At 43.8% G+C, this 27,863-nt stretch overlaps 1 protein-coding gene and 1 long non-coding RNA gene across 6 annotated transcripts; one reads left to right on the plus strand and one right to left on the minus strand.

The window, feature by feature from the left end:
• Positions 1-3,916: 3,916 nt before the first annotated feature.
• On the plus strand, positions 3,917-21,156 carry LOC135558821 (microtubule-associated protein RP/EB family member 2-like). Of its 4 annotated transcripts, none has more exons than XR_010458399.1 (8): positions 12,096-12,353; positions 14,128-14,255; positions 14,840-14,985; positions 15,248-15,467; positions 16,000-16,157; positions 16,594-16,752; positions 17,044-17,184; positions 20,646-21,156. XR_010458399.1 is itself a non-coding variant. In XM_064992981.1 (8 exons), the coding sequence occupies exons 1-7, from the start codon at positions 12,232-12,234 to the stop codon at positions 17,122-17,124; spliced, it is 1,014 nt and encodes a 337-aa protein (XP_064849053.1). In that variant the 5' UTR covers positions 12,096-12,231; the 3' UTR covers positions 17,125-17,166; positions 17,257-18,432. The 4 variants fall into 4 exon arrangements, 3 of the variants coding, with proteins under 3 accessions (XP_064849054.1, XP_064849053.1, XP_064849052.1); XM_064992981.1 differs by lacking the exon at positions 20,646-21,156 and adding an exon at positions 17,257-18,432 and having other exon boundaries at positions 17,044-17,166; XM_064992982.1 differs by lacking the exons at positions 12,096-12,353; positions 20,646-21,156 and adding an exon at positions 3,917-4,021 and having other exon boundaries at positions 17,044-18,432.
• Positions 15,400-27,103, minus strand: LOC135558822 (uncharacterized). Of its 2 annotated transcripts, none has more exons than XR_010458400.1 (10): positions 26,898-27,103; positions 25,891-26,019; positions 25,596-25,770; positions 25,314-25,494; positions 24,922-25,218; positions 24,633-24,738; positions 24,323-24,500; positions 23,975-24,208; positions 15,984-16,124; positions 15,400-15,484 (listed from the first exon to the last, which is right to left on the minus strand). It is a non-coding gene; the product is annotated as an uncharacterized LOC135558822 (long non-coding RNA). The 2 variants fall into 2 exon arrangements; XR_010458401.1 differs by having other exon boundaries at positions 23,975-24,225.
• Between the last annotated feature and the right edge of the window lie 760 nt (positions 27,104-27,863).

The following is a 27,863-nucleotide window of genomic DNA, read 5'->3' on the forward strand; positions in this document are numbered from 1 at the left end:
ACAGCTCACTGCCTCATTCATCACATACCATCCCAGCTAGAACAAAAAAAGCAGACAACCATTGCTAGATGAGATCATTGCACTCATACTTTTGTATAACTGCCCACATACAGTAGGTCTTGGCTTTTATTTCACCTTTATTTAACCAGGTAGGCTAGTCGAGAACAAGTTCTCATTTACAACTGACCTGGCCACGATAAAGCATAGCAGTGTGAATAGACAACACAGAGTAAACTAGTTTTCTTTAACCTTTAGGCAAGTCAGTTAAGAACAAATTCTTATTTTCAATGACGGCCTAGGAACAGTGGGTTAGCTGCCTGTTCAGGGGCAGAACGGCAGATTTGTACCTTGTCAGCTAGGGGGTTTGAACTTGCAACCTTCCGGTTACTAGTCCAACACTCTAACCACTAGGCTACCCTGCCACCCCTAGTCAATAACATAGTAGAAAAAAAAGAGTCCATATACATTGTGTGCGAAAGGCATGAGGAGGTTGGCAAATAATTACAATTTAGCAGATTAACACTGGAGTGATAAATGATCAGATGGTCATGTGCAGGGAGAGATACTGGTGTGCAAAAGAGCAGAAAAGTAAATAAATAAAAACAGTATGGGGATGAGGTAGGTCAATTGGGTGGACTATTTACAGATGGACTATGTACAGCTGCAGCGATCGGTTAGCTGCTCAGATAGCAGATGTTTAAAGTTGGTGATGGAGATAAAAGTCTCCAACTTCAGCGATTTTTGCAATTTGTTCCAGTTACAGGCAGCAGAGAACTGGAAGAAAAGGCGGCCAAATTAGGTGTTGGCTTTAGGGATGATCAGTGAGATACACCTGCTGGAGCACGTGCTACGGGTGGGTGTTGACATCGTGACCAGTGAACTGAGATAAGGCGGAGCATGGGCTTGTAGATGAACTGGAGCCAGTGGGTCTGGCGACGAATATGTAGTGAGGGCCAGCCGACTAGAGCATACAGGTCGCAGTGGTGGGTGGTATAAGGTGCTTTAGTAACAAAACGGATGGCACTGTGATAAACTGCATCCAGTTTGCTGAGTAGAGTATTTTGTAGATGACATCGCCGAAGTCGAGGATCGGTAGGGTAGTCAGTTTTACTAGGGTAAGTTTGGCGGCGAGTGAAGGAGGCTTTGTTGCGAAATAGAAAGCCGACTCTAGATTTGATTTTAGATTGGATATGTTTGATATGAGTCTGGAAGGAGAGTTTACAGTCTAGCCAGGCACCTAGGTACTTACAGATGTCCACATATTCTAGGTCGGAACCATCCAGGGTGGTGATGCTAGTTGGGCGTGCGGGTGCAGGCAGCGAACGGTTGAAAAGCATGCATTTGGTTTTAATAGCGTTTAAGAGCAGTTGGAGGGCACGGAATGAGTGTTGTATGGCATTGAAGCTCGTTTGGAGGTTAGATAGCACAGTGTCCAAGGAAGAGCCAGAAGTATACAGAATGGTGTTGTCTGCGTAGAGGTGGATCAGGGAATCACCCGCAGCAAGAGCAACATCATTGATATATACAGAGAAAAGAGTCAGCCCGAAAATTGAACCCTGTGGCACCCCCATAGAGACTGCCAGAGGACCCGACAACATGCACTCCGATTTGACACACTGAACTCTGTCTGCAAAGTAGTTGGTGAACCAGGCAAGGCAGTCATTAGAAAAACCGAGGCTACTCAGTCTGGCGATAAGAATATGGTGATTGAAAGAGTTGAAAGCCTTGGCCAGGTCAATGAAGACGGCTGCACAGTACTGTCTTTTATCGATGGCGGTTATGATATCGTTTAGTACCTTGAGCGTGGCTGAGGTGCACCCGTGACTGGCTCGGAAACAGTAAGCTATTGTCAGTAAGGTAGGATCCCTGTCAAATAGGGAATTATGTCAACTTGAAGACTAAGAATTAAACAGTCTAGAAAAAAATGCAGGCATCGGCTGGTATTGAACATCTGAAAGTCTGTCAAATAATATCTTGTGCCAAAGAAAAGGCCTTTGACTAACTTCAGCCAAGGTCATCTTAAATGCTAATGTTTTTCTTGCTTTCTTGCTCCTGATTTTTGAAACGGATACCATCGTCTCATTGATTTGCCAGCTCTGTCCTCTGTGTCTGCTCCCTTGCTCTCGCTTGACATGCCACTCCATCATCTGTCTTCCTCCTCTCTACCTAGGACTTGATTGCCTGCCCCCTGCAGAGAAAGAAGTATCTCAGCACCCAGAACCAAATAATGTCTGCAACACAACAATTAGCTGTGTTTCTTTCCTACAAGCAGTGGTTCAACCAGCCTTGGGTCCAAGACAAATTATTCCTCTTGTCATTCACTTTCATTGTTTTTTTTTTGGAGTGCCTGCACAGACATTGCTACACATGCTGTGATGATATATATACCTGAGAACCTTAATGGCCCGTTTCCTAGACACATATTAGGCCTAAATGCGTTCTTAATGGAGATTATCCATTGAGTTTAATCTGTGTCTGGGAAACAGGCACCAGGAGCAGTTGTTCCCCCCCCCCCTTCTGAATCCAAAGTTGCACCCCTGACCCAGAGTATACACTTTTGCAAATGGCACACTATGATTGACCAATATCTGATTTTCTGATGTGAAATGGCAAGCTAGTTAGCGGTGGTGCGCGCTAATAGCGTTTCAATCGGTAACGTCCTCGCTCTGAGACCTAGAAGTAGTGGTTCCCCTTGCTCTGCAAGTGCCGATGGGTAACGATGCTTCGTGGGTGTCAGTTGTCTATGTGTGCAGAGGGTCCCTGGTTCGAGCCCGGGTAGGAGCGAGGTGACGGATTAAAGTTAAACTGTTACAGTTAGAAAAGTCTATATGGTATTCCTAGCCTCACAAGATACGTTTAAACAAACACATGGAATTTGTTTGGATTTAGAGCTTAATTTAGCAAATGTGGAAACTGTATATACTGTATTTATCATATCCAACTTGGAATAGGAATCTTGAAGGTTAAACCCTTCATTTGAAGTACAAGATGCATAGTTGCGTAATTTAAAATAAATATAAAATATAAAACATGAAGAATTAAGAAATTAAATAATATATTGCATTATCTGTAAAAATTGTGTTAGTGTATGATAATAAAATAAATGCGCGCATGCATTATTTATCATGTACAAAACAAGGAGAGAGGGAGAGCCACTTGAGCGCTTAGGTTACTTCGATGCCCACATACAGCTGTCCTCAATGAGCAACGCATCAAGTTATGACAGGTCAAAATCACTCCAGATCAAACCCATCAACGCTTGTCGAAGAAAATATGTGTCGGTTGTCCACGTCATCAGCTTCTGCAATCGGTGGATTCGATTATGCTGAGCCGCGTGACACCGATCTATGGCCCATGACGTGACCGGGCAAAAGCGGTGAGTGAGTAGCACCATTCTCAAATCGAACAGTAATCTGTGAGGCTGTACTGCTGGGTCATGTTGTCTACAAGGCAGCTTAGTGCATTGTCCAGAAACATACAGCATCTCTTTTCCATAAAATATAGGCCTATGCTATGTTTGAATTTTCAAACTAGTTTTCATTGGGAAGGCAGATAAAGTGTTTTTATCAAAAGCAATCACTTTTGCATGTGAATCCCACTCATTACTCCCAGTGCTTAATTAAATTGCTTTGTTTTGAGACGACTTCACCCTGACCGTTTTTGTTCAAAAGAACTGTGAACTCGGAAATCTCCGACTTCAATACGTTCAAGACAACTGGGAACTCGAGAAAAAAACTATTGACTGGGAAAAATCGTTTTAAAAACAGCCATCCAACTTGGAATTCCAAGTCGGAAAATCGAGCATATTTTTTTCTAGAGCTCCAACTTTATGGCCTGAAGATAACTGACATCATGATTTTACCAAATTTTTTCCCGACTTCCGATCAACTTTCACCCGTTGCAAAACACTCCTACACAGGAACCCGGGCTGGATTAATCGAATCCCTTCATTGAATGGAAAGTGGTGGTAGGATACAGCAGTTTTTTTTTAAACGGAGTAACCTGGGACCTGAGTTCACTGGTGAGTCAAAGATCTACGGTTGCAATGTGTGATAAAAATATATATTGATAATAATAAACGTGTGGGATATGTTTCAGGACATGTATGGGCCGTATACTTCAGTGTTATGTTTTTGAATTATACTCGATGTAATGTGGTAAATATCTTGGCCACCAGTTTCTGTCAAAGTGAGTTTGTAATTATTGCTAACTGGTTAGCTAGTCCAGTGTACAGTAAACTAGCAAAGATGGTGGATAAATGAAGATGTCCCACTCTGGCCGGTTACCGTAGAAAAAAGTCAGTTCCGGTCATCTTAACGGGGCACCAATGCATTAAAGCAGCTAAGGTCTGGTCTGCTAGTTAATTGACAGTATATGAACCAGAAAGAATTAGGCAGTTGGATGTCTCGCTTCCTCTTCCGCCTCTGGTGCTAGCTACCGAAGCCGATGTTGACTAGTTATGCCTTGATTAACTAGCTAGCATGCTGACTGTTTGGTTTGACAGCTGGCCAACGAGCAAGCAAGTTTCAGTCACGACTCCACTTTCACTTTGGTCTGTGTGTCGTTTTCACAATTGACACTTATGCACATTTAAACCACTGTGCGCCGGACAGGGGACTGCACGTTGTGTAGCCAAAACTCTCTTGCTAAAGTTGCAAGAATGTCAAACTTGGATATCGAAAACCAAGCAAAAGCTTGTAAAAAATGACGTTCAACTATTAAGTTCATTGCAAGTCTCAGCCACCAGAGATATATCCTAATTGTGCTGTTGTTCGGGTTCAACACATTTAACAATGACACGGTGCTAAATCAATGCTGCAATTCAGCTGCAGCCAGCAAGGTGGCCGAGACAGCTGATGCCGCACAGCAGCTGCTAAAAAAATGCATGTTGAGATCTGAAATTCTCAGGTCAACTTGGCATTTTTGCCTTATGGCATGATTTCTGCAGTCATTATGTTTGTATGAGGAACACCTATGTGGCAAATCATAATTCCATGCAATCTCTTTGGACATTATTTTATTAATCATGTGTGCACTGACTGAATAGTCCACTGTGTTGTAGTTTACCAAAAATAAACAGTGCGTGCACTGTCAGAAGATTACAATTTAGGCTGGCTTCTATTTCATTCCAATTGTATATAGAAAAACAAAACAAGTTTCAATTCATTGTTCAGAGATGATCAAAAGATCCATTCTATATTCAATTGGTCTCCTCTTTTCTGCTATAACAGCTTTCACTCTTCTGGGAAGGCTTTCCACTAGATGTTGGAACATTGCTGCAGGGACTTGCTTCCATTCAGCCACGAGCATTAGTGAGGTCGGGCACAGATGTTTGGCGCTTATGCCTGGCTCGCAGTCGGCGTTCCATTTCATCCCAAAGGTGTTCGATAGGGTTGAGGTCAGGGCTCTGTGCAGGCCAGTCAAGTTCTTCCACACCGATCTCGACATACCATTCTGTATGGACCTTGCTTTGTGCATGGGGGCATGCTGAAATAGGAAAATGCTGAAATAGGAAAAGGCCTTTACCAAACTGTTGCCACAAAGTTGGAAGCACAGCATAATCTAGAATGCCATTGTATGCTGTAGCGTTAAGATGTCCCTTCACTGGAACTAAGGGGCCTCCTCCACCAAACTTGACAGGTTTCGCTATGCATTCAGGCAGGTAGCATTCTCCTGGCATCCGCCAAACCCAGATTAGTCAGTCGGAATCCCAGATGGTGAAGCGTGATTCATCACTCGAAAGAACGCTTTTCCACTGCTCCAGAGTTCAATGGTGATGAGCTTTACACCACTCCAGCCAACGCTTGGCATTGCACATGGTGATCTTAGGCTTGTGTGTGGCTGCTCGGCCATGGAAACCCATTTCATGAAGCTTCCGACAAACATTTTTTGTGCTGACGCTGCTTCCAGAGGCAGTTTGGAACTCTATAGTGAGTGTTGCGACTGAGGACAGGTGTTTTTTACACACTACATGCTTCAGCACTTCTGTGAGCTTGTGTGGCCTACCACTTAAATGTTTCCATTTCACAATAACAACACTTACAGTTGACCTGGTTAGCTCTAGCAGCGCAGAAATTTGACTTACTGACTTGTTGGAAAGGTGGCATCCCATGACGATGCCACGTTGAAAGTCACTGAGCTCTTCAGTAAGGCCATTCTACTGCCAATGTTTGTCTATGGAGACTGCATGGTGGTGTCCTCGATTTTATACACCTGTCAGCAATGGGTGTGGCTGAAATAGCTGAATCCACTCATTTGAAGGGGTGTCCACATACCTTTTGTGTATACACTGCTCAAAAAAATAAAGGGAACGCTTAAACAACACAATGCAACTCCAAGTTAATCACACTTCTCTGAAATCAAACTGCCCACTTAGGAAGCAACACTGATTGACAATAAATTTCACATGCTGTTATGCAAATGGAATAGACAACAGGTGGAAATTATTGGCAATTAGCAAGACACCCCCAATAAAGGAGTGGTTCTGCAGGTGTTGAACACAGATCACTTCTCAGTTCCTATGCTTCCTGGCTGATGTTTTGGTCACTTTTTAATGCTGGCGGTGCTTTCACTCTAGTGGTAGCATGAGACGGAGTCTACAACCCACACAAGTGGGTCAGGTAGTGCAGCTCATCCAGGATGGCACATCAATGCAAGCTGTGGCAAGAAGGTTTGCTTTGTCAGCGTAGTGTCTAGAGCATGGAGGCGCTACCAGGAGACAGGCCAGTACATCAGGAGACGTGGAGGAGGCTGTTGGAGGGCAACAACCCAGCAGCAGGACCGCTGCCAAAGCACTGCAAAATGACCTCCAGCAGGCCACAAATGTGCATGTGTCTGCTCAAACGGTCAGAAACAGAGTCCATGAGGGTGGCATGAGGGCCCAACGTCCACAGGTGGGGGTTGTGCTTACAGCCCAACACCCCGTGCAGGACGTTTGGCATTTGCCAGAGAACACCAAGATTGGCAAATTCGTCACTGGCGCCCTGTGCTCTTCACAGATGAAAGCAGGTTCACACTGAGCACATGACAGACGTGACAGAGTCTGGAGACGCCGTGGAGAACGTTCTGCTGCCTGCAACATCCTCCAGCATGACCGGTTTGGCGGTGGGTCAGTCATGGTGTGGGGTGGCATTTCTTTGGGGGGCCGCACAGCCCTCCATGTGCTCGCCAGAGGTAGCCTGACTGCCATTAGGTACCGAGATGAGATCCTCCGACCCCTTGTGAGACCATATGCTGGTGCGGTTGGCCCTGGGTTCCTCCTAATGCAAGACAATGCGAGACCTCATGTGGCTGGAGTGTGTCAGCAGTTCCTGCAAGAGGAAGGCATTAATGCTATGGACTGGCCCGCCCGTTCCCCAGACCTGAATCCAATTGAGCACATCTGGGACATCATGTCTCGCTCCATCCACCAACGCCACGTTGCACTACAGACTGTCCAGGAGTTGGCGGATGCTTTAGTCCAGGTCTGGGAGGAGATCCCTCAGGAGACCATCCGCCACCTCATCATGAGCATGCCCAGGCGTTGTAGGGAGGTCATACAGGCACGTGGAGGCCACACACACTACTGCGCCTCATTTTGACTTGTTTTAAGGACATCAAAGTTGGATCAGCCTATAGTGTGGTTTTCCACTTTAATTTTGAGTGTGACTCCAAATCCAGACCTCCATGAGTTGATAAATTTGATTTCTATTGATAATTGTTGTGTGATTTTGTTGTCAGCACATTCAACTATGTAAAGAAAAAAGTATTTAATAAGATTAATTTCATTCATTCAGATCTAGGATGTGTTATTTTAGTGTTCCCTTTATTTTCTGAGCAGTGTATATTGTATCTCTGTCCCTCTGTATGGCCTTAACATGTGAAATATATAAAATAATCAAATAAGATGATAAACATTTGGACAAACCTGTAAAACATTATCCTAAATATAAACCAACTTAGTGAATACCATTGGTGTTCAATATGAGGGTTTCAGCATGAAATATTCTTAATTTCTTTCACACACTTATTTATTTTGCAATGTTAAAGGTCCAATGCAGTCATATTTATCTCAATATCAAATCATTTCTGGGTAACAATTGAGTAATTTACTGTGATTGTTTTCAATTAAAATGGTTAAAAAGAATCAAAAATAGCTTGTTTTTTTTCAGGAGGGGAGTTGGCCTACATGTAGCTATCTAGGCAAGCTATATGTGGGCCTACACAGCATAAAAAAAAGGAAAACACGCCTCCCGATTGGTGCAGCGGTCTAAAGCGGGGCAGCGGTCTAAGGCACTGCATCGCAGTGCTAGAGGCGTAAACTACAGACATTGGTTCGATTCCGGGCTGTTTGTAGCCGGCCGCAACCGGGAGACCCACGGCGCACAATTGGCCCAACGTCGTCCAAGTTAGAGGAGGGTTTGGCCAGCTGGGTTGTTGTTGTCCCTCGCACTTTAGTGACTCCTTTGTGGAGGGCCGTGCGCCTGTACGCTCACTCGTGTTGCCAGTTGTATGGCGTTTCCTCGGACACATTGGTGCGTTGGCTTCCGGGTTAAGTGAGCTGTGTGTCAAGAAGCAGTGCGGCTTGGCAGGGTCGTGTTTCGGAGGACGCATGGCTCTTGACCTTTGCCTCTCCCGAGTCCATACCGGAATTGCAGCGATGGGACAAGACTGTAACTACCAATTGGCTATCATGAAATTGAAGAGAAAAAGGGGTAAAAAGTGCAAGGTAAAAACAGTCAGGCTGTCAATAGCAAACATTGGCTATTGTTGGGAGGCAGAGTTATTTTTTCAGCAACTCTGGCTATGTGGCAGCATAAAGCTTTCATCATCACACAAAACGCTGATAGTTTTGCCCCAATGCAATGTGTAGACGGCATCTTGCTTGTTCTATGGCAATATTCGTTAGAACAGACCAAAAATGACTACAACTGCAATAGATTGCCATATATTACCTGTTAATGACCTAAATTACCATAGATTCCGGTAATTTTAGTAAATTGCTGGTAGTTTTGCAACCCTAACTCTGCATGACAATAATCATTGGAATGGTTGGAATGTGGGAGAATCTGTCGGGATTCACAGGAATCAGTCAACTGGCAACCAGAGGTTACTGGCATCACTTTCTCAGGTGCAACCTACAACTATTGTGTCCTTGAGCAAGGCAGGTCTTTACGCGCCCGGCCTAACCAGGTGCTGCCCTACAGCTGACCCTTTACTGCTCCCAGCCTGCCATGTGGCGTGTCAGTGGGGCCAGTGCGGCCCGCTATGTACAGTACATTCAGAAAGTATTCAGACCCCTTTGATGATGTGAAAAAACTATTTAATCTACACACAATACCCCATAATGACAATGCAAAAACAGGTTTTTAGACAGTTTTGCAAATTTATTAGAAATAAAAGACTGAAATATCACATTTACATAAGTATTCAGACACTTTACTCAGTACTTTGCTGAAGCACCTTTGGCAGCGATTACACCCAAGATGACTCGAGGCTATGACGTTACAAGCTTGGCACACCTGTAATTGGGGAGTTTCTCCCATTCTTCTCTACAGATCCTTTCAAGCTCTGTCAGGTTGGATGGTGAGCGTCGCTGCACAGCTATTTTCAGGCCTCACGAGAGATTAGATCGGGTTCAAGTTCGGGCTCTGACTGCGCCACTCAAGGACATTCAGAGACTTGTCCCGAAGCCACTTCTGTGTTGTCTTGGCTGTGTGCTTATGGTTGTTGTCCTGTTAGAAGGTGAACCTTCACCCCAGTCTGAGGTCCTGAGTGCTCTGGAGCAGCTTTTCATGAAGGATCTCTCTGTACTTTGCTCCATTTATTTTTGCCTCAATCTTGACTAGTCTCCCAGTCCCTGCCGCTGAAAAAAATCCCCACAGCATGATGCTGCCACCACTATGCTTCACCGTAGGGATGGTGCCAGGTTTCCTCCAGAAGTGGCCAAAGAGTTAAATCTTGGTTTCATCAGACCAGAGAATCCTGTTTCTCATGGTCTGAGAGGCCCTTAAGTGCCTTTTGGCAAACTCCAATTGGGTTATCATATGCCTTTTAATGAGGAGTGGCTTCTGTCAAGCCACTCTACCACAAAGACCTGATTGGTGGAGTGCTGCAGAGATGGTTGTCCTTCTGGAAGGTTCTCCCATCTCCACAGAGGAGCTCTGTCAGAGGCACCATCGGGTTCTTGGTCACCTTTTAAACTAGGAAAACAGACTCTTAATCTTAGACTTGGGACCACACAGCTACTCCACTGAATAGCAAGCTAATGATTGCTTTGCGATGCTTGCAGTTTGCCACTAAATCCTTCCAAACCACTCATTGTTGAATTTGCGATTTCCTACTTGTTGTGTAATGTTTATGTCCAATGGCCCAGGAGCAACTTAACATTTTATCTATTATTTATCTTCATTATTTCTCTTCATATGACAAGGATTAAAAAGGATTTGCCAGTAGATTGTCGACTCGATTCATGATGATGTCTGCTAGCTATGATTTTAAAAGTGTGATGTTGACATGATCAGTCCAATCAAAGCTACTGTAGATATAACGTGATTTGACGTCATTCTATCTGTGGCCAATGACCTTGAGCCTTCTTGGATGGGCACTTCTAATGTAACTCTATGGTACAGTGCCTTGCGAAAGTATTCGGCCCCCTTGGCAGTAGGAAGCTCTCTCATCCATTTATATGCAGATGATAAAGTATTATACTCAACTGGCCCCTCCCCGGATTTTGTGTTAAACACTCTACAACAAAGCTTTCTTAATGTCCAAAAAGCTTTCTCTGCCCTTAACTTTGTTCTGAACACCTCAAAAACAAAGGTCATGTGGTTTGGTAAAAAGAATGCCCCTCTCCCCACAGGAGTGATTACTACCTCTGATGGTTTAGAGCTTGAGGTCTAAAGTTTGAGTGTTTGGCTAGACGGTACACTGTCCTTCTCTCAGCACATATCAAAGCTGAAGGCTAAATATTTTTTAAAGATGTTTTAAATGTAAGCTTTATTTAACTAGGCAAGTCATTTAAGAACAAATTCTTATTTACAATGACGGCCTACCGGGGAACCGTGGATTAACTGCCTTGTTCAGGGGCAGAACAACAGATTACCTTGTCAGCTCAGGGATTCGACCCAGAAAACTTTTGGTTATTGGCCCAATGCTCTATCCACTAGGCTACCTACCACCCCTTAATTATATCTAGAATTGGTTTCCTATATCATAATCGCTCCTCTTTCACCCCAGCTGCCAAACTAACCATCCTACCAATGCTAGATTACGGAGACGTAATTTACAGATCGACAGGTAAGAGTGCTCTCGAGCGGCTAGATGTTCTTTACCATTCGTCCATCAGATTTGCCACCATTGCTCCTTATAGGACACATCACTGCACTCTACTCCTCTGTAAACTGGTCATCTCTGTATAACCTTCGCAAGACCCACTGGTTGATGCTCATTTATAAAACCCTCTTAAGCCTCACTCCCCCCTCCCCCCTATATGACATATCTACTGCAGCCCTCATCCTCCACATACAACACCCATTCTGCCAGTCACATTCTGTTAAAAGTCCCCAAAGCACACACATCCCTGGGTTGCTCCTCTTTTCAGTTCACTGCAGCTAGCGACTGGAACGAGCTGCAACAAACACTCAAACACTCCAATTCAAAGACTCATTCAATGACAGTCTTACTGACAGTTGTGGCTGCTTTGCGTGATGTATTGTTGTCTCTACCTTCTTGCCCTTTGTGCTGCTGTTTGTGCCCAATAATGTTTGTACCATGTTTTGTTCTGCAGCCATATTGTGTTGCTACCATGCTATGTTGTCGTCTTAGGCCACTCTCTATGTCCTGTTGTCTCTCTTGTGTGATGTGTGTTTTGTCCTATATTTTTATTTAATTTATGTACATTTTTAATCCCAGCCCCCGTCCCGCATGAGGCCTTTTGGTAGGCCGTCATTGTAAATAAGAATTTGTTCTTAACTGACTTGCCTAGTTAAATAAAGGTTAATATATATATGTGTGTGTGTGTGCGCGCGCGCTATGTCCCTTCGTTTTCTATTCGTGGAATTCGCCGTCCACTGTCCAAGAAGCGCGCCCCCATCACCAGTCACGTGGTTGGTTAGGGTGCACCTACGTCACCAGAGTCAGATTTGTGAATAATAAGCAGACAGGAGAACGAGCCCGAGGTGCGGCACTTTATATCGCATCGTCCTTTCATAGAGAGAGAACAGGTAATCTGTTCAATATTTTAGAGACCCAATGCCTGGTCCCACCCAAGCACTGTCCCCAAATGGAGAGAATAACAACGACATCATCCCAACGGACGGATCCAACTGCATTCCTTACAGAAAAAATACAGTGCGAGGAGAGCGCGCCTACAGGTAAATCAGTGCAAATGCCGCATTCGGCGTGGCTTCACAGCAAGGCTTTGAGCAATAATAAGGTTGCTGCAAAACTCTGAACATTTGTTTCAGGAGCATTGGATTTTTCCACGCCATCCGCTCGCTCCTTTTCAATTATGTTACAATGTATCAGCTTGTGCATAACATTGGATGTATTTCCTTCTTGTTGACTGTTTCTTGACCATGGCGTAAATTGTCTTGAGGAGGCCCCTGCAAGTTCACAATAATGCCAAAGCGAAATCGGTGACATTTAAACATAAAGTAGCACACATTGTCTGGCCAGTTGGAAATGGGACCGCTATGGGAAAAAACTAGCATGTTGGCTTGCTTCATTGTCAAATACAGTCACTGTCTTGACTGTAATGATAGCAATAGCTGCTAGAATGTTCTTGTTGGCCCCACGCTACCCAATCGTGTGTTCTGGGAAAAGGGGCACCGTTATAAAAAATATATATAAACTCGTTTGTTTGGGTCAAGTAGAGCCAATGAGCTAACAAAGCTAGCAGTACATCCGCTTTGTTGACACGAGAACGGCTGTCCGATTTTCTGTCTCAGTGCGCAATCAATGGAAGAGGATAGGTGGAAAACGAAACTCCAGTCCACATCTTGTCAGCTTTTGCCATTCATGTTTAGCTGTTAGGATGTGGACTATGCGCTTAATGTAATTGTAGACTAACGTTAGCTGTTACCATATTTTTATCAAATGGAAATGCATTGTCCGTCGCATTATAGCCAGCCCTCCGTATCAGTGACAAACGATTTAAACTCATTAGCTGAATGTTTGCATTTGGAATGGTGGAGCGATAGATAGTGGTAACGTTAGACATTTGGCTCATATGTCCTAAGCACCAGGCCCGTTATTTTCTTCGGGTACCCATTTGCGAATATGATATGTTGCAACAGCAATTCACGTTTTACATTTTGACATTATATGCTCCAGGCTGCCTCATCATTAAAATGAAAATATTCCAAATACCAAAGCTGTGAAAAACGTTATTTTTTTGCTGCACTTTACAAGGCGTTTGCATAATGTAGGCTACACTTAAAAGACCATTTTTGCATTTACTGTGAAGGGTGGTCAACAGTTTCAAACATTTGTTTGCAAGTCATCACTTTCATGTCACTTTGCTCTGTTGATGTTTCTGAAGATAACATCTCAACTCTTCATTATGAAAATGACAGGTTTTTTTGCTTATTCTCATCCAATCTGCTCCTCATGCAATATAGATTTTGTGCTACACCCACACTCAAACTCCTATGAGTCTGTATACATTTCAGCTAAATTGGGGATCCTGATATTATAACCGCATTACTAACATGTTATTACATTACTGGACCTAACATGGGATATGCATGGAGATAAATTGTAATATATGTTGTTAAGCAATTTGGCAGTGGAAATTGGTTGGAATGAAAATCAGCATACACACTGATCTCACATAATTTGATTTGAGACCAGTGTGCCTTTATTTCGTTACTAGTAGCTCTGGTTATAGGTTTACTGGTTTGCTGTCGAGTTTCCCCTTGATGGTTTGTATTGTTGTTATCTGTCTTGCTTTACATTTACATGTAATGTTAGTAGTTGAAAATTATATGGTGGCTTTTATCTGTTGGTCAACAATTGTGTGTACAGAACATGTTGGCTAACCATTCTGTAAAATATATTACAAAAAAAATCCTCATTTTGAGATGGTAATGTTTTGGAGAAAATGAATTGTAACTAACTGCTTAGTGCCTTTTCTATCTTTTGCAGTTGGGGAATGGCGGTCAATGTATATTCTACCTCAATAACCCAGGAGACTATGAGCAGGCATGACATCACTGCCTGGGTTAACGATCTTCTCGGTCTGAACTACACTAAAGTGGAGCAGCTCTCCTCAGGTAAGAATAATTACCCTGTTAACCTTGCTGTAAACTGTTCTTCCTTCCAGACCCAAGGACCTCATTATGGGCTCAGGATATAGGCCTAGCATAGAAAGGGAGAGTGATGCGGTATTGGAAGGGAGAGATATGTCCATGCTTTCCCTCTGTTCCACACCAAGCTTCTGCCAATGACCTAGTAATAGATATAGTAATGTGTATAGTCAAAGAAACCTGGTGTAAACCTAACCCTGCTCCTAACCTATCCTTGCTCTGACAGAGAAGACAGACAGTGCTATTAATACAACTAGTTTGCGCACTTGCTGTGGCTACCATGCCATGGCTGCCCCAAGTAATCCAATCTCTGCTGAACCACACACAGTCCTGTAGCAAGGTGTGCTAATGGTACTATTTTGAGGTTAAAGCTGCTTGTCACTTCCAGCGCTGTCAAGCCTGTTGTGTCTGGTCTTCCGTAGGTTGTGTTGTGCTAGGTTGGCTGAAAAATATAATTTGTTCATTATCATTAGTTCCGAACCTGTATCAGAAGAGAAACAATTTGTAGTTGTCACATCTTCTGACGTGGTTTTGTTTTCATTCACTTGTAGGAGCGGCCTACTGCCAGTTCATGGATTTGCTCTTCCCTGGCTGCGTCAGTCTTAAGAAGGTTAAGTTCCAAGCTAAATTTGAGCATGAGTACATTCACAACTTCAAGCTACTGCAGGCCTCCTTCAAGAGAATGAATGTGGACAAGGTGAGAGAATGAGGCTGAGTGAGTAGTGTCCTGACGGGACCTACTGTAGCTACTTATAACAGTTTACCATTAGATAGGGCTTTTCTTTAGTTACTATGGCTAGCCCAGGCTATATTTAATTGAACAAACACACACACACGTGCTCACTTTGCTCCTAAAAAATATTTTTAAATGAATGTGTCATATCACGTGAAGTGCAGATTATAAAACAGGTACCCCAATTTTTTTGTTCTTGATCATTTCTTTCCACTTCTCTATGAAGATTATTCCTGTGGAAAAGCTGGTGAAAGCTAGATTTCAGGACAACCTTGACTTCATCCAGTGGTTCAAGAGGTTCTTTGACGCCAACTACGACGGTAAAGATTACGACCCACTTCAGGCCAGACAGGGTCAGGATGCCATCCCCCCACCTGACCCCGGTGAGCAGATTTTCAACCTGCCAAAGAAGTCTCAACACCACGCAGCCAGCTCCCCCACTGCAGGTAAGAAGTCCAGCCGCCTGAAGGGTATAATACAAAGCACGATCAATGAGTTAGCCAGTTTACTTGCCTAAATACTCTGAAATAACAGTTTATTTTTGAGAAGGATAAGCTTGAAATGGGTATGGTCTAATTGACTTGACAACCAAAAACAAAAAAAGTGTAGCTTTCTTAATAAACCAGAAAATTTGTAGTTCATTCTGGTAAGTTAGCTGGCCAGGAGTTTTGAAATAGGTGGTACGGATGAGTAAGGTGGGGGGGATGCCTGTAAAGGGGACTCTGTCCGCCCTTGGACTCAGAGATTTTTGCATTTTTGAACACTTAACTGCCATTTCCTGCAATCTCGAGCCTTAAATGATAACAAATAAAGTAAAAAACAGTTTACATAGTGGCGCAGCAAGTCCACAAGTTAGTGCAGCGCCCATCTTATATTATTTTGAAGGAACTCTGCGTTGATTGTAGTATACCCCTCTATACAGCAGACATTGTTTACATAGATTAGGAAACTGACTGACTAACCTATATTTGTGTTCAGGAGCCACCAGGGCGAGCGCAACAACGCCGAAACAAAACCCTTGCAGCCCCCATCCGTCCTCCAGACCCTCTTCAGCCAAAAGAATCCCAGTTGCAACGACAACTCCGGCCAAAGGAGAGCGGGAACTGGAAGCACAGGTCACATTGCTCAATGACCAGGTAAAAAGCCACTACTACTGCATCATAACAACTTAATATATATAAGTTACTACAACGTTGCCATTACAACTTAATATATCACAGTTGGACTCACTGGTAAGATTTGTAAGAAAGATGTGTATTGTTTTTTGGCAGAACCAAAATGCTAAGTAATTCCAAACTGCCTTGAATGATAATTCCATAATCCTGATTTTACAAGGATTAGATTAACAGAAACATGAAAAGGGTCCGAGAAACAATAAGTTGGGGATCAGAGGAGCAGCAGTGTATAACAGCAATAGTTTTATGATGGCGCACGTGACCATTTGGATTTGATTGACAATAGAAAAATCATTAATACTGCATGAACAGTTTACACACAGACAAATTTGTTGTTTAAAGTCAAATAGCAAGATATGAAAGGAATATCAATTTGTCTGTCTCGTTTTGTGTGCAGGTGAACACATTAAAACTTGCACTGGAGGGGGTGGAGAAGGAGAGGGATTTTTACTTTGGAAAGCTGCGGGAGGTGGAAGTGCTGGCACAGGAGCAAGGTCAGGAGAGCGCACAGTTCGTGGAGAGGCTAATGGAGATCCTGTACTCTGCAGACGAACAGGTCAATCGGCTGTTATTGACTCTTCAGTGATTATTCATAGGAGATTCCCGAAGGGGATTGGGTGTGGGATGTTGTTGTGCAACATTTGTTTTAGATTCTAGAATGTTCGTACTGGATTGGTCAGTAAATGTTTTGATACTAGTTCTTTTCTAGGGAGATATTTTCTTTGTAATCACAGGCCTTTGATTAATTGAGCAATTGATTTAGGTTACCTAATGCTGTTAATTACTTGAAAAGATCTATGGCGGTTGTTGCCCTAACATTTTGCTATGACCGCTTGTGTCCCCTTAGGAAGGTGCAGGAGAGGGGGAGGACGTGGACCCAGGGGTCCATGAAGAAGAGGTTCCTGATGATCAGCAGGATGAGTACTGACTGCCATCCCTCCGTGTCTCCACCACCATGCCCTTTCACTTTGTGAGAACTTTGTTACAGGTATCATTTTTTCGTTTCTTTTTATTAAATTTTTCCCCCCTAATGGTTTGTTTCTTTTTCGTTCTCTTGAAGACTGAGGAAAAGAAGCACGACCCTCGTTTTTTATTTTTTTTTAGATATCCCTCAGACGTTCTGCATTCTGTGTGTTTTGTTGACTGTCGGTGAAATGCTGTGGCCAGGTTGCTGTTATTACATACCGCCACATGCAGAAAAGCTCAGACCATCACAGAAGTTTCCAAGGCCATTGAAAAAGGGTGAAAAAAGTATGTAATTCAAAATTCTCTATTTGATGGAATTGTAATATGGAGTAGAGTGTTTTTATCTGACAGCACATGTTAAGTATGTTGCCAGTCTTGGTCGGTCCCTTGATCCATCCATTATGTACGTTGTTTCAAAGTTATTGTTTATTTTAAGACTTGTACATATTAATCATGAGAACGCAATAAGCAAAACCCTGAAGGGCCGGTAGTAGCTCCTATTTAAACTTCCTCCATATGTTGCACTGTCATTTGACTCTGGAATGGACAATCTGTCCATAGATTCTCACAATTACAAATTGAATTGCAAAAACAATATTTATTAAAAACTAAGGAGACTTGATATTGCGTTTATGCGATGGGAGGCAGTTTAGTCCATGAGAATTATTAATGAAAAGTAGTAGTAAGTTAGTTAGACAAATTATGAGTAGCATGTGACTGTCTTCAGCAATTCAAAGAATTTTGATAATCAGTGCGTACTCAAATGCCTTATTTGGTGCTACAGTGACAGAAACAAGGTTGATTTATCAGTATGGCTTCATCATAAGGGAAAGGGTTAGTGTAGACTAGTATGATCACAATAAACATTTTTTTTAAACTTCAAGAGCAACTAGCCACCATCGTATTCAATGGAAGTCGGGTATATTTCAGATGTTTTCATATGACTTTTGAACCACAGGTCTTAGGGAAAGTTGTGAGTCAGTTCACTGAGTAATTTGACATACTATATTCCAAGTACGTATATTGTATACCCTTCATGTTGCATTTATTCTTATTGAACTCAGCAGTGCACCATAATAATTTAGTCGTATGTTGTGTAAATGAAAAGGAATGTAAACATGTACTGTCAATAATTATAAATAGATCATGTTTTTCTTCTGATGTCCCACTCATTATGCATTCCCCAAAATGTGTTGCATGTTTGCATTTTATTTGTGAATAACTTGACCTGCTTTTTACATATTTAATAAAAAACAACTATGTTAAGTGAGCTGTGTTTTTTTGTATGTTTAACTTGCTATTTAAAACGGTTGAGATTTGGATGGATTTGCTGTAATAAAACCTTTCACCTTTTCAGTCAAAGGGAGTGTTTCATTACGTTGTCTTATCCATCAAATAACCAACCTTCACTCCTGCTCCCCCTCGCCGGCGCTCAACGTCGCCAGTCTACTCCCCACCGGTCCTGGCAACCCATCTATATGCACTCCTGCGTCTCATCAGTCACACCTGGACTTCATTACTCCCTGATTACTTACCCTTTTATATAGAACTCTTTTGTTATCAGTTACCAGGCAGCATTGGTTGTTTCCTTGTCAGACATCTCTCTACCACAAGTCGAGCCAGCACCCCAGCCCATCCAACAGTCTGCCCAAGTCAGCGATGCCCGTTTGTCCCTCCCAGACAAATATGACGGGTCTCCCTCCGAATGCTGTGACTTCCTACTCCAGTGCTCCCTCTATTTCACTCATCATCAGATGGGAGCCCCCACCACGGAGAGGTCTGAGGTTGCCATGGTTATTTCCCTGCTGACCGGACGGGTGTTGGAGTGGGCTACTGCTGTCTGGGAGAGAGGAGAGGAGGAGCTGCGTTCCTATGAGGGGTTCATGGCTCTGTTCAGGGGGGTCTTTGACCATCCACTGGGGGGTGAGCTCCAACTACAGCAGGATGTCCAGACTCCCCTTTCGGACAGTGGAATGAGCCTATTCAGAAGAGGATTGCGCAAAGGGGTCCAGACGGAGTTGACGTACCGAGATGCTAATCTAACCTTGGACACTCATCGCGATGGCCATCTGTCTGGGCAACCTTCTTCGGGAGCGCCGGCACCTCCATTGCCTCTCTCCCTCCTTCGTTGACCGTCAGAGCCTGAACCCATGGAGATAGGGGCCACACGTCTCCCCGCGGCTCAGCGACGCCGTCAGAGACAGTTAAGACTCTGTCCCTATTACGACCGGGAGGGGCATCAGCTTCAACGATGTCCGGTATGTCCCAAACCGGAATCCACGAGAGCAGAGGGACGGCCCCGTGATCATCCGTCTCCTATGTTAGGCATGAGTTCTCCATCACCTTTTTTAGTCTCGATTTCACTCATCTATTGTTTCTATAGCTCTAGTGCATTCCGGTGCCGCAGGGAATTTTATTGACCAGGCCCTTGCCTCCTCCCTGCACTTCACCTCATACCCGTTCTCCACTTCGTTTCCGGTCCAAGTGTTGGATATGCGACCATTGGGATCCAGCACTATTACGCACGTCACAGCTCCACTCACCCTCACCGTGGGAACCAAGCACCAGGAAAGCCTTTCCTTCCTCATCACTTACGCACCCGTGCACAAAGTCATCCTTGGCCTCCTGTGGCTCCAATTCCTGGTCAGAGAGGAGGATTACTGCCTGGGGACCAGGATGTCGGAGGACCAGCTTTCCCGCACCCTGTGGTTCCACGTCAGTGGAGGGACCTGTGAGTGTACGCCAGCCCATCAATCAGTCCTCCCGTATTGTTGCCCCGTGTTTTGGGACATAGATGTGGACATCTGCCAGGCTCTGGAGAGGGATCCCACTCCTGCCACCTGCCTTACGGAGCGCATCTACGTCCCCACGGGGGTCAGAGATCGGTTGCTGATCTGGGCACACACGTCCCTCACCACTGGACACCCAGGTACCACCCGCACCAGTCAATCCCTTTCTGAGAAATACTGGTGGTCCACTTTGGCGCAGGACGTTGCACACCATGTCTACTCATGCTCAGTATGTACTCAATCTAAATCTCCCTGGCACGCTCCAGCTGGAAGGCACCTTCCCGTGCCTGTGTCCCTGGTCTCATCTGCCCATTTGATTTTTGTCACTGATCTCCCCTCAGATGGTTTCACCACCATTTTGGTGGTTGTGGATAGATTCTCAAAATCATGCGGTTTCATCCCTCTCTCTGGTCTCCCTACCGCTGAGGCATTGATCCAGCAAGTCTTCCAGCACTATGGTCAGCAGATATGGTCTCCGATCGTGGCCTCCAATTCACATCACGTGTATGGAAGGCTTTCATGGAGAAGCTGGGGATCACGGTCAGCCTCACCTCCCTCTCCGCCTGTCCTGTAAGAAGCTGAGTCCCCGGTTTGTGGGGCCGTTCATGGTCCTCCCGAGGGTCAACGAGCTAACTTACAGATTACAACTCCTCACTAACTACCAGATCTCACCATCTTTTCATGTTTCCCTCAGGCCGGTGGTTCCTGGTCCCCTGGCTGATGCCGTCCCCCACGACACCCCTCCGCCTCCCTTGGACATCGAGGGGAGCCCCGCCTATGCCGTCAGATCAGTCCTGGACTCCCAACATGATGGGGGTTGGCTCCAGTACCTGGTGGATTGGGAGGGGTATGGACCAAAGGAGTGGTGCTGGGTTCCGGTGGACAACCTAGATCACAACCTCACCTGAGAATTCCACCTTCTCCGTCTGGACTGGCCCACTCCTCGTCTCTACGTCAGTGGTCTACTAACCATTGGTCCTGGCAACCAATCTTTACACACTCCTGCATCTCATCAGTCACACCTGAACTTCATTATTCCCTGATTACTTAACCGATAAGAGTGCTATATAAAGGGTATCAGCCAGTATTGGATATCTTTCTTTGTCAGATGTTTCTCTTGTTTTGTATCATTGTATGTGCATTAATATTAAACTCACTAAGAGCACCTGCTTCATTAATCCCTGTTTCGACGTTACACCTGAGTTTTGATTTAGGAATCAATCAAGAGGTATTGATGACCAAAACATGCTCTGCCTACCTGTGTGTGTGTGTACTGAAGGAACTGACTCCATTTGGGTTGAGAGAGTAATTGTTCTCGTGCTCCTGTTCCTGTCTATTGTATTTAAATAAAAGTAGGGCATTGTAGAGTATACTGAAGTCATTCAAATGACCTTGCCCCAATGAAGCCTCGAACATTTGTCAATTTAGCTGCAGACTCAGAGGTCAGACGGTGGTAGATAAATAGCCTCTTGCTATTCACAATTAAACATCAAATATATTGAATTAAAATAAACGCAACATGCAACAATTTCAAAGATTTTACAGAGTCAGTTCATATAAGGAAATCAGTCAATTGAAATTAATTCATTAGGCCCTAATCTATGGATTTACATGACTGGGAATACAGATATGAATCTGTTGGTCACAAATACCTTAAAGGTAGGGGCGTGGATCATCAAACTAGAAAACATATTGGGGAATACCATTTGTGTCATGCAGCAAGACACATCTCCTTCATATAGTGTTGATCAGGCTGTTGATTGTGGCCTGTGGAATGTTGTCTCATTCCTTTTCAATGGTAATGCAAAGTTGCTGGATATTGGCGGGAATTGGAACACGCTGTTGTACACGTAAATCCAGAAGGTCCCAAACATGCTCAATCTGTGATGTCTGGTGTGTATGCAGGCCATGGAACAACTTCAGCTTCCAGGAATTGTGTAAAGATCCTTGCAATATGGGGCAGTGTATTATCATGCGGAAGGTAGCCTAGTGGTTAGAGCGTTGGACTAATAACCAAAAGGTTGCAAGATCAAATCCCCGAGCTGACAAGATAAAAATCTGTTGTTCTGCACTTGAACAAGGCAGTTAACCCAGTGTTCCTAGGCCATCTTTGAAAATAATAATTTGTTCTTAAAACTGACTTGCCGAGTTAAATAAAGGTCAAATAAAAAACATGAGGTGATGTCAGTGGATGAACGGCACGACAATGGGCCTCAGTATCTTGTCACGGTATCTACATTTAAATTGGCATAGATAAAATGCAATTGTGTTTGTTGTCTGTAGTTTATGCCTGCCCATACCATAACCCCACCATGGGGCACGATGTTCACAACTTTGACATCAACAAACTGCTCACCATACACATGGTCTGAGGCCGGTTGGACGTACTGCAGTGTTTCCTCTGGAAAATTTGTTAGCTGTGGGGGAAAAGAAAAAGAAGGGTGTTGACCCTTCTTTTTCAAGACCTCTGCGATCCGCCCTGGCATGCTGTCAATTAACTTCTGGGCCACAGCACATTCTTGCATAATCAATGCTTGGAATTTGTCAGAATTTGTGGGTTTTTGTTTTCCACCCGCCTCTTGAGGATTGACCACAAGTTCTCAATGGGATTAAGGTCTGGGGAGTTTCCTGGGCTTGGACCCAAAATACAGATGTGTTGTTCCCCGAGCCACTTAGTTATCACTTTTGACTTATGGCAAGGTGCTCCATCATGCTGGAAAAGGCATTGTTCGTCACCAAACTGTTCCTGGATGTTTGGGAGAAGTTGCTCTCAGAGGATGTGTTGGTACCATTCTTTATTCATGGCTGTGTTCTTAGGCATAATTGTGAGTGAGCCCACTCCCTTGGCTGAGAAGCAACCCCACACATGAATGGTCTCAGGATGCTTTACTGTTGGCAAATGACACAGGACTGATGGTAGCGCTCAACTTGTCTTCTCCGGACAAGCTTTTTTCCGAATGCCCCAAACAATCATAAAGGGGATTCATCGGAGAAAATAACTTTACCCCAGTCCTCAGCAGTCCAATTCCTGTACCTTTTGCAGAATATCAGTCTGTCCCTGATGTTTTTCCTGGAGAGAAGTAGCTTCTTTGCTGCCCTTCTTGACACCAGGCCATCCTCCGAAAGTCTTTGCCTCACACCTGCTTGCTATAATTCTTGAGCAAGCTCTGTACTGGTGGTGCCCCGATCCCGCAACTGAATCAACATTAGGAGACGGTTCTGGCGCTTGCTGGGCTTTCATGGGCGCCCTGAAGCCTTATTCACAACAATTGAACCGCTCTCCTTGAAGTTCTTGATGATCCGATAAATGGTTGATTTAGGTGCAGTCTTACTGGCAGCAATATCCTGCCTGTGAAGCCCTTTTTGTGCAAAGCAATGATGACGGCACATGTTTCCTTGCAGGTAACCATGGATGACAGAGGAAGAACAATGATTCCAAGCACCACCCTCCTTTTGAAGTTTCCAGTCTGTTATTCAAACTCAATCAGCATGACAGAGTGATCTCCAGCCTTGTCCTCATCAACACTCACACCGGTGTTAACGAGAGAATCACTGACATGATGACAGCTGGTCCATTTGTGGCAGGGCTGAAATGCAGTGGAAATGTTTTTTGGGGATTCAGTTAATTTGCATGGCAAAGAGGGACTTTGCAATTAATCGCAATTCATCTTATCTCTCTTCATAACATTCTGGAGTATATGCAGATTTCCATCATACTAACTGAGGCAGCAGACTTTGTGAAAATTAATATTTGTGTAATTCTCAAAACTTTTGGCCACGACTGTATAGTCAGTATGATTGCTGCCAGCTAGCTAAAGCAGGGGTAGAGCTGCCCCCATTCATCAAACTGCGAGGCCAGCTTTGTCATTGTCGTCAGCTGGTCCAACCCCTGAAATACATGAAAAACTAAAAGACGTACAACATTATAGAAGAGCCAACAGAGTGATAATTCAACAGGAAATAGGGTTGGCCAACACTGGCCTAAAATGTTATCTTCAAAAGATTGTCACACTCATGCCATACCTTGAGTGCTCCAACGAGCACATGTTGCTTGTGAGAGTGCCACTCTTGCAGCACAGCAGCCTCTGTGGCGCTTGCAAGAACTGCCTGGAGAGGAGGGCCAGGTTAAAAGGTGTTTATCCTCACACTAGAGAACACAGCCTAAGGTCCCAACAAACTGAAGGCCCCCAGAATATCCATGTGTTGGAACCTCTGGTCTAGGCTGTCCTGGATGCCAACAAGATATGGATCCATGACCTGATTACAGCACAAAACTGACAATAAATGATTAATAGCTGTTTGTTTTAGTTTATCCAACACCCATGATGTTACATTGGTTTCATCACTGCATTTGAAAACAAATGTTCTTACCTCCTCTCTGAACCGAGCCCAGAACTGCTCCCTGGTCTTGGTCTTCTCCACCTGGCCTCTCCCTCTCCCTGATGTTGAATGCCCCCAGACCAATTGGGTCATCGAGGTCCTGGTGGAGTTGGCTCAGAATCATCAGAATTTTTTTTATGGCAAGGAGTGATGCCATTGTCACAGGGACCTACAACACAATAATTATTTTGCTTGAAGTTATTATAATGAAGTGTTAGTAGTTCTTAAATATTTAATTGAGTCGTGCTGTTAAACTGAGACATTTGCACACATTTGAACATGAAGATAGAAAACAATGTACCCGCTCTTTTATGGCCTGGAAGTTTACATCGTCCATTTGAAATACTTTTAAAAGCCATGTCAGGCGAGGCAGCACGTCCGCCTGCAGGTAAAGTGCTGCCACAAATCTGTAGAGTTAAAAAAGTGTTTCACTTCACAAAGATACATCAATTGACAGTACAAAACAGGTTTTAAAAGCCATATTGTGGACCATTCAAATAAGAGTTTTGAGACACTGAAAGCAGTAATAGCAACATAGTACATTTATTTAATTTGGAGTCCACTATAATCTATAATACATTTAGGCCTACCTGTACGTGGAACAGAAAGCATAGTGGCCCTAAGCAGTTGGGCACCGGTTCACCTCCACCTCCTCAGACTATGCAGCCAACACTGCGCTGAGGTTTCGCTGAAGATTAGCCACGGCCAGGTGCCGGGACAGCCAGCGAACATTCTTTACTTCCTACAAAATATATTTATTTTGAGTGTAGATGCAGTAGGTAAACAAGAGGAGACCAGACTAGCCAACGATGGTGTCTGCCTTGCCATCAGGGACTGACACCAGGTCCAGGAACTGGTTGTAAAGTTGAACCTCTTGGTCCATGTATCTGGAAAACATAAAAAAATCCACACACGTTATTAGTCATGTGACTGTAGAATATCACTATTAAAAATAATTTTGTAACTCTTATTGAAATAATACCTGACATGTAAATCCAGCTGCTTATTAGTTGTCATATCTGTAGTTTCATCAGCGTCCAGGCCAATGGCTACAGATGTCTGGATGTCATGACATTGAGGATAGGCTCCTCCACAAGTTGAGCCAGAATCTTCAACATTTCATCCACTATTATGTAGGACCTGTAGTTTGTGTTCTTGTCAATCTTTAAGTAAATGAGAACAATGTGAAATAAGTCTGGTGACATTTAAATATCAAGTGAAGAAAACATGAGCAAAAACACAGAATTGTGGAGCAGTCATTCACTTTGAGCTTTGTGAAATAGGCACAAGCAACCCAGCAATTCAGCAAGGTCCAGCAGTTCTGGGAAGTTTGTGTGATGGCACTGCTCCCGCTTTGTTAGATGGTGCAGACATTTAAAACCCCCAATGACGGCCTCGTGCTCACTGTGGTTGGCTAGATGCAACCATGACTGAGGAACCTGTGAACAGCAACAGGCATAATGTGTTATTATTGAGCCACAATTAGTGCACAACTTGAGACATCTTTTACATTAGAAGACATTTGGAGAAATGGAAGGATCCAATAGAACAATCTTTACCTTTTGCCAGCATTGCATGAGCCCTCATACTTTCCATGTGGTGCTCTGTCCCTGGGTGCTGGTTAATATAGTCCAGCTGTAGTTATGTAGAGTGTAGTTTAGTGGACTTACTGGTGGCTAGAGCAATACCTATTACAGATAGCAAGCATTACAACACTACACATAATGCTACAGACTAGTACAGTCTAAATATGCAGAAACATTTTTAGCCCTTAGCCTAATTAAAGGAAATATGACTAACAATGTGGTGTATTATATAGCCACGGCTTCAGTCTGTCAATTTTAAGCCACTTTGGGTCCCTTCCGGATTGCCGGTGGTGCACACTTGGCCTTAATACTCGCTCCTCTCCTTTTATCAACTCCTTCCCTCTGCTCTCTCCCTTTCTCCTTCCATCTCCCCTCCTGGCTCTTGCCTTTCCTCTGTTCCACTCTGCTCTCCCCTCTCATTTTCTCGTTCCATCTCCCCTCTTGGCTCTCTCCTCTGCTCCATTCTGTCCCTCATATATCCCTACCTCACTCCCCGGACTATGCCTCTTCTCTGTCTAGTAAAGTAAGCCATACACTTGTTATAAAAACGATAGCTTAAGCTTTTAAAGAGTTAGCTAACTAAAGAAAGTTTTATTTATTCAGGCTGATTTCACATTAGCTAGCTAAGTTAACATTAGCTGATGCTCTTGTCCCTGCTCCCTCTTTCTCTTTCACTGCTGTGGCTGGAAATATTTCAATAAACTCACCTGAGAGAGAAAAAATCTAATCGAAGACAGATAAATGTAACTATCTTGCTTGCACTTGATACAGTTCCAAATTAAATCGCTAGCTGACTTGCTAGACTAGTAACGTTAGTTAACCATGTTTCTGTCATCAACATACTTGTGGATATTGGGTAGCTAATTGCCGTTACAATTGTGGCAGCAATATTATAGATCTAAATGATGTTAGTGGAGTTTTTACGTTATAGCTAGCTTATGTAGTTGGCTAGGTAATGTTAGTCAAACAAACTAACATACTTTCCTTGCAGTTTCTCGCGCAGGTACACTCTGAGATGATTCAAGTTAATTTTATTTCATGCCACAGAGCTTCTGTATTGCGCACTGGTAATAAGTGCATGAATTAAGCATCGGGAAGCTACTGATACCTCTCATCAAGTCACCGAACGTCTTCCTATCACCATAAAATACCGCCATGAATTAACATGGACTGTCAATAGAGAAAAGTTTTTTTGTAAGGCGTCGAACTGCTGAAGGGTTCACGTCACGTTCATGTCACGTGACACGTACACGTCATGTAGACGTAGTAAGGCGTTGGTATGACGACATGTTAGTTAAACGCAGACGTCCACAGACATTAGTAAGGTGTTGGTATCATGTCATATCAGTCAGATGTTCAATGGTAGGCGACAGCCACAAGTTGGAACGGATGCCTAGGCTTAATTCTGGCACGTATCACCCCGCATACAAGTGCGTTCTGAAGTGATTCAAATCTGGAGTCTTTATCAAGCACTGGTCACTCGCACACTGGTCACTGGCACACTGTGTTTCTTGAGTTGCAGGTTGCCTGCCACCACTCACAGAGCTAAATAACCTTCAGAACTGTGTTGAACCCAGACATATTATCTATTTACCAAGAAAAGCAAATGTGCTTTACATAACTTTATTGAAACTATGTTTGGTAGAAATAGGATGTTGATTTTTGTGCGGTGGCAATGATTCTGCTGTGGCACAGCGCCACACTTAAATGAATGCAGAGGAAACACTGGGTTGTACTGGCAAATTCTCTACAACAACATTGGAGGCGGCATATGGTAGAGAAATTAACATTACATTTTCTGGCAACAGCTCTGGTGGACATTCATGCAGTCAGCATGCCAGTTGCACACTCCCTCAAAATGTGAGACATCTGCACATTTTTAGAGTGGCCAATTATTTTCCCCAAATTGCAATGGTGCAATGATTGTGCTGTTTAATCAACTTCTT

The sequence above is a fragment of the Oncorhynchus masou genome, chromosome 17 (assembly GCF_036934945.1).
Source record: "Oncorhynchus masou masou isolate Uvic2021 chromosome 17, UVic_Omas_1.1, whole genome shotgun sequence".
NCBI lineage: Eukaryota > Metazoa > Chordata > Actinopteri > Salmoniformes > Salmonidae > Oncorhynchus > Oncorhynchus masou.

Excerpts from the sequence above, each read along its gene's own strand:
- LOC135558821 (XM_064992980.1), top strand. The coding sequence starts at position 12,232 with ATGCCTGGTCCCACCCAAGCACTGTCCCCAAATGGAGAGAATAACAAC. Across the intron at positions 15,468-15,999 it reads AGCCAGCTCCCCCACTGCAG|GAGCCACCAGGGCGAGCGCA; the intron begins GTAAGAAGTCCA and ends ATTTGTGTTCAG. Across the intron at positions 16,753-17,043 it reads TGTACTCTGCAGACGAACAG|GAAGGTGCAGGAGAGGGGGA; the intron begins GTCAATCGGCTG and ends GTGTCCCCTTAG.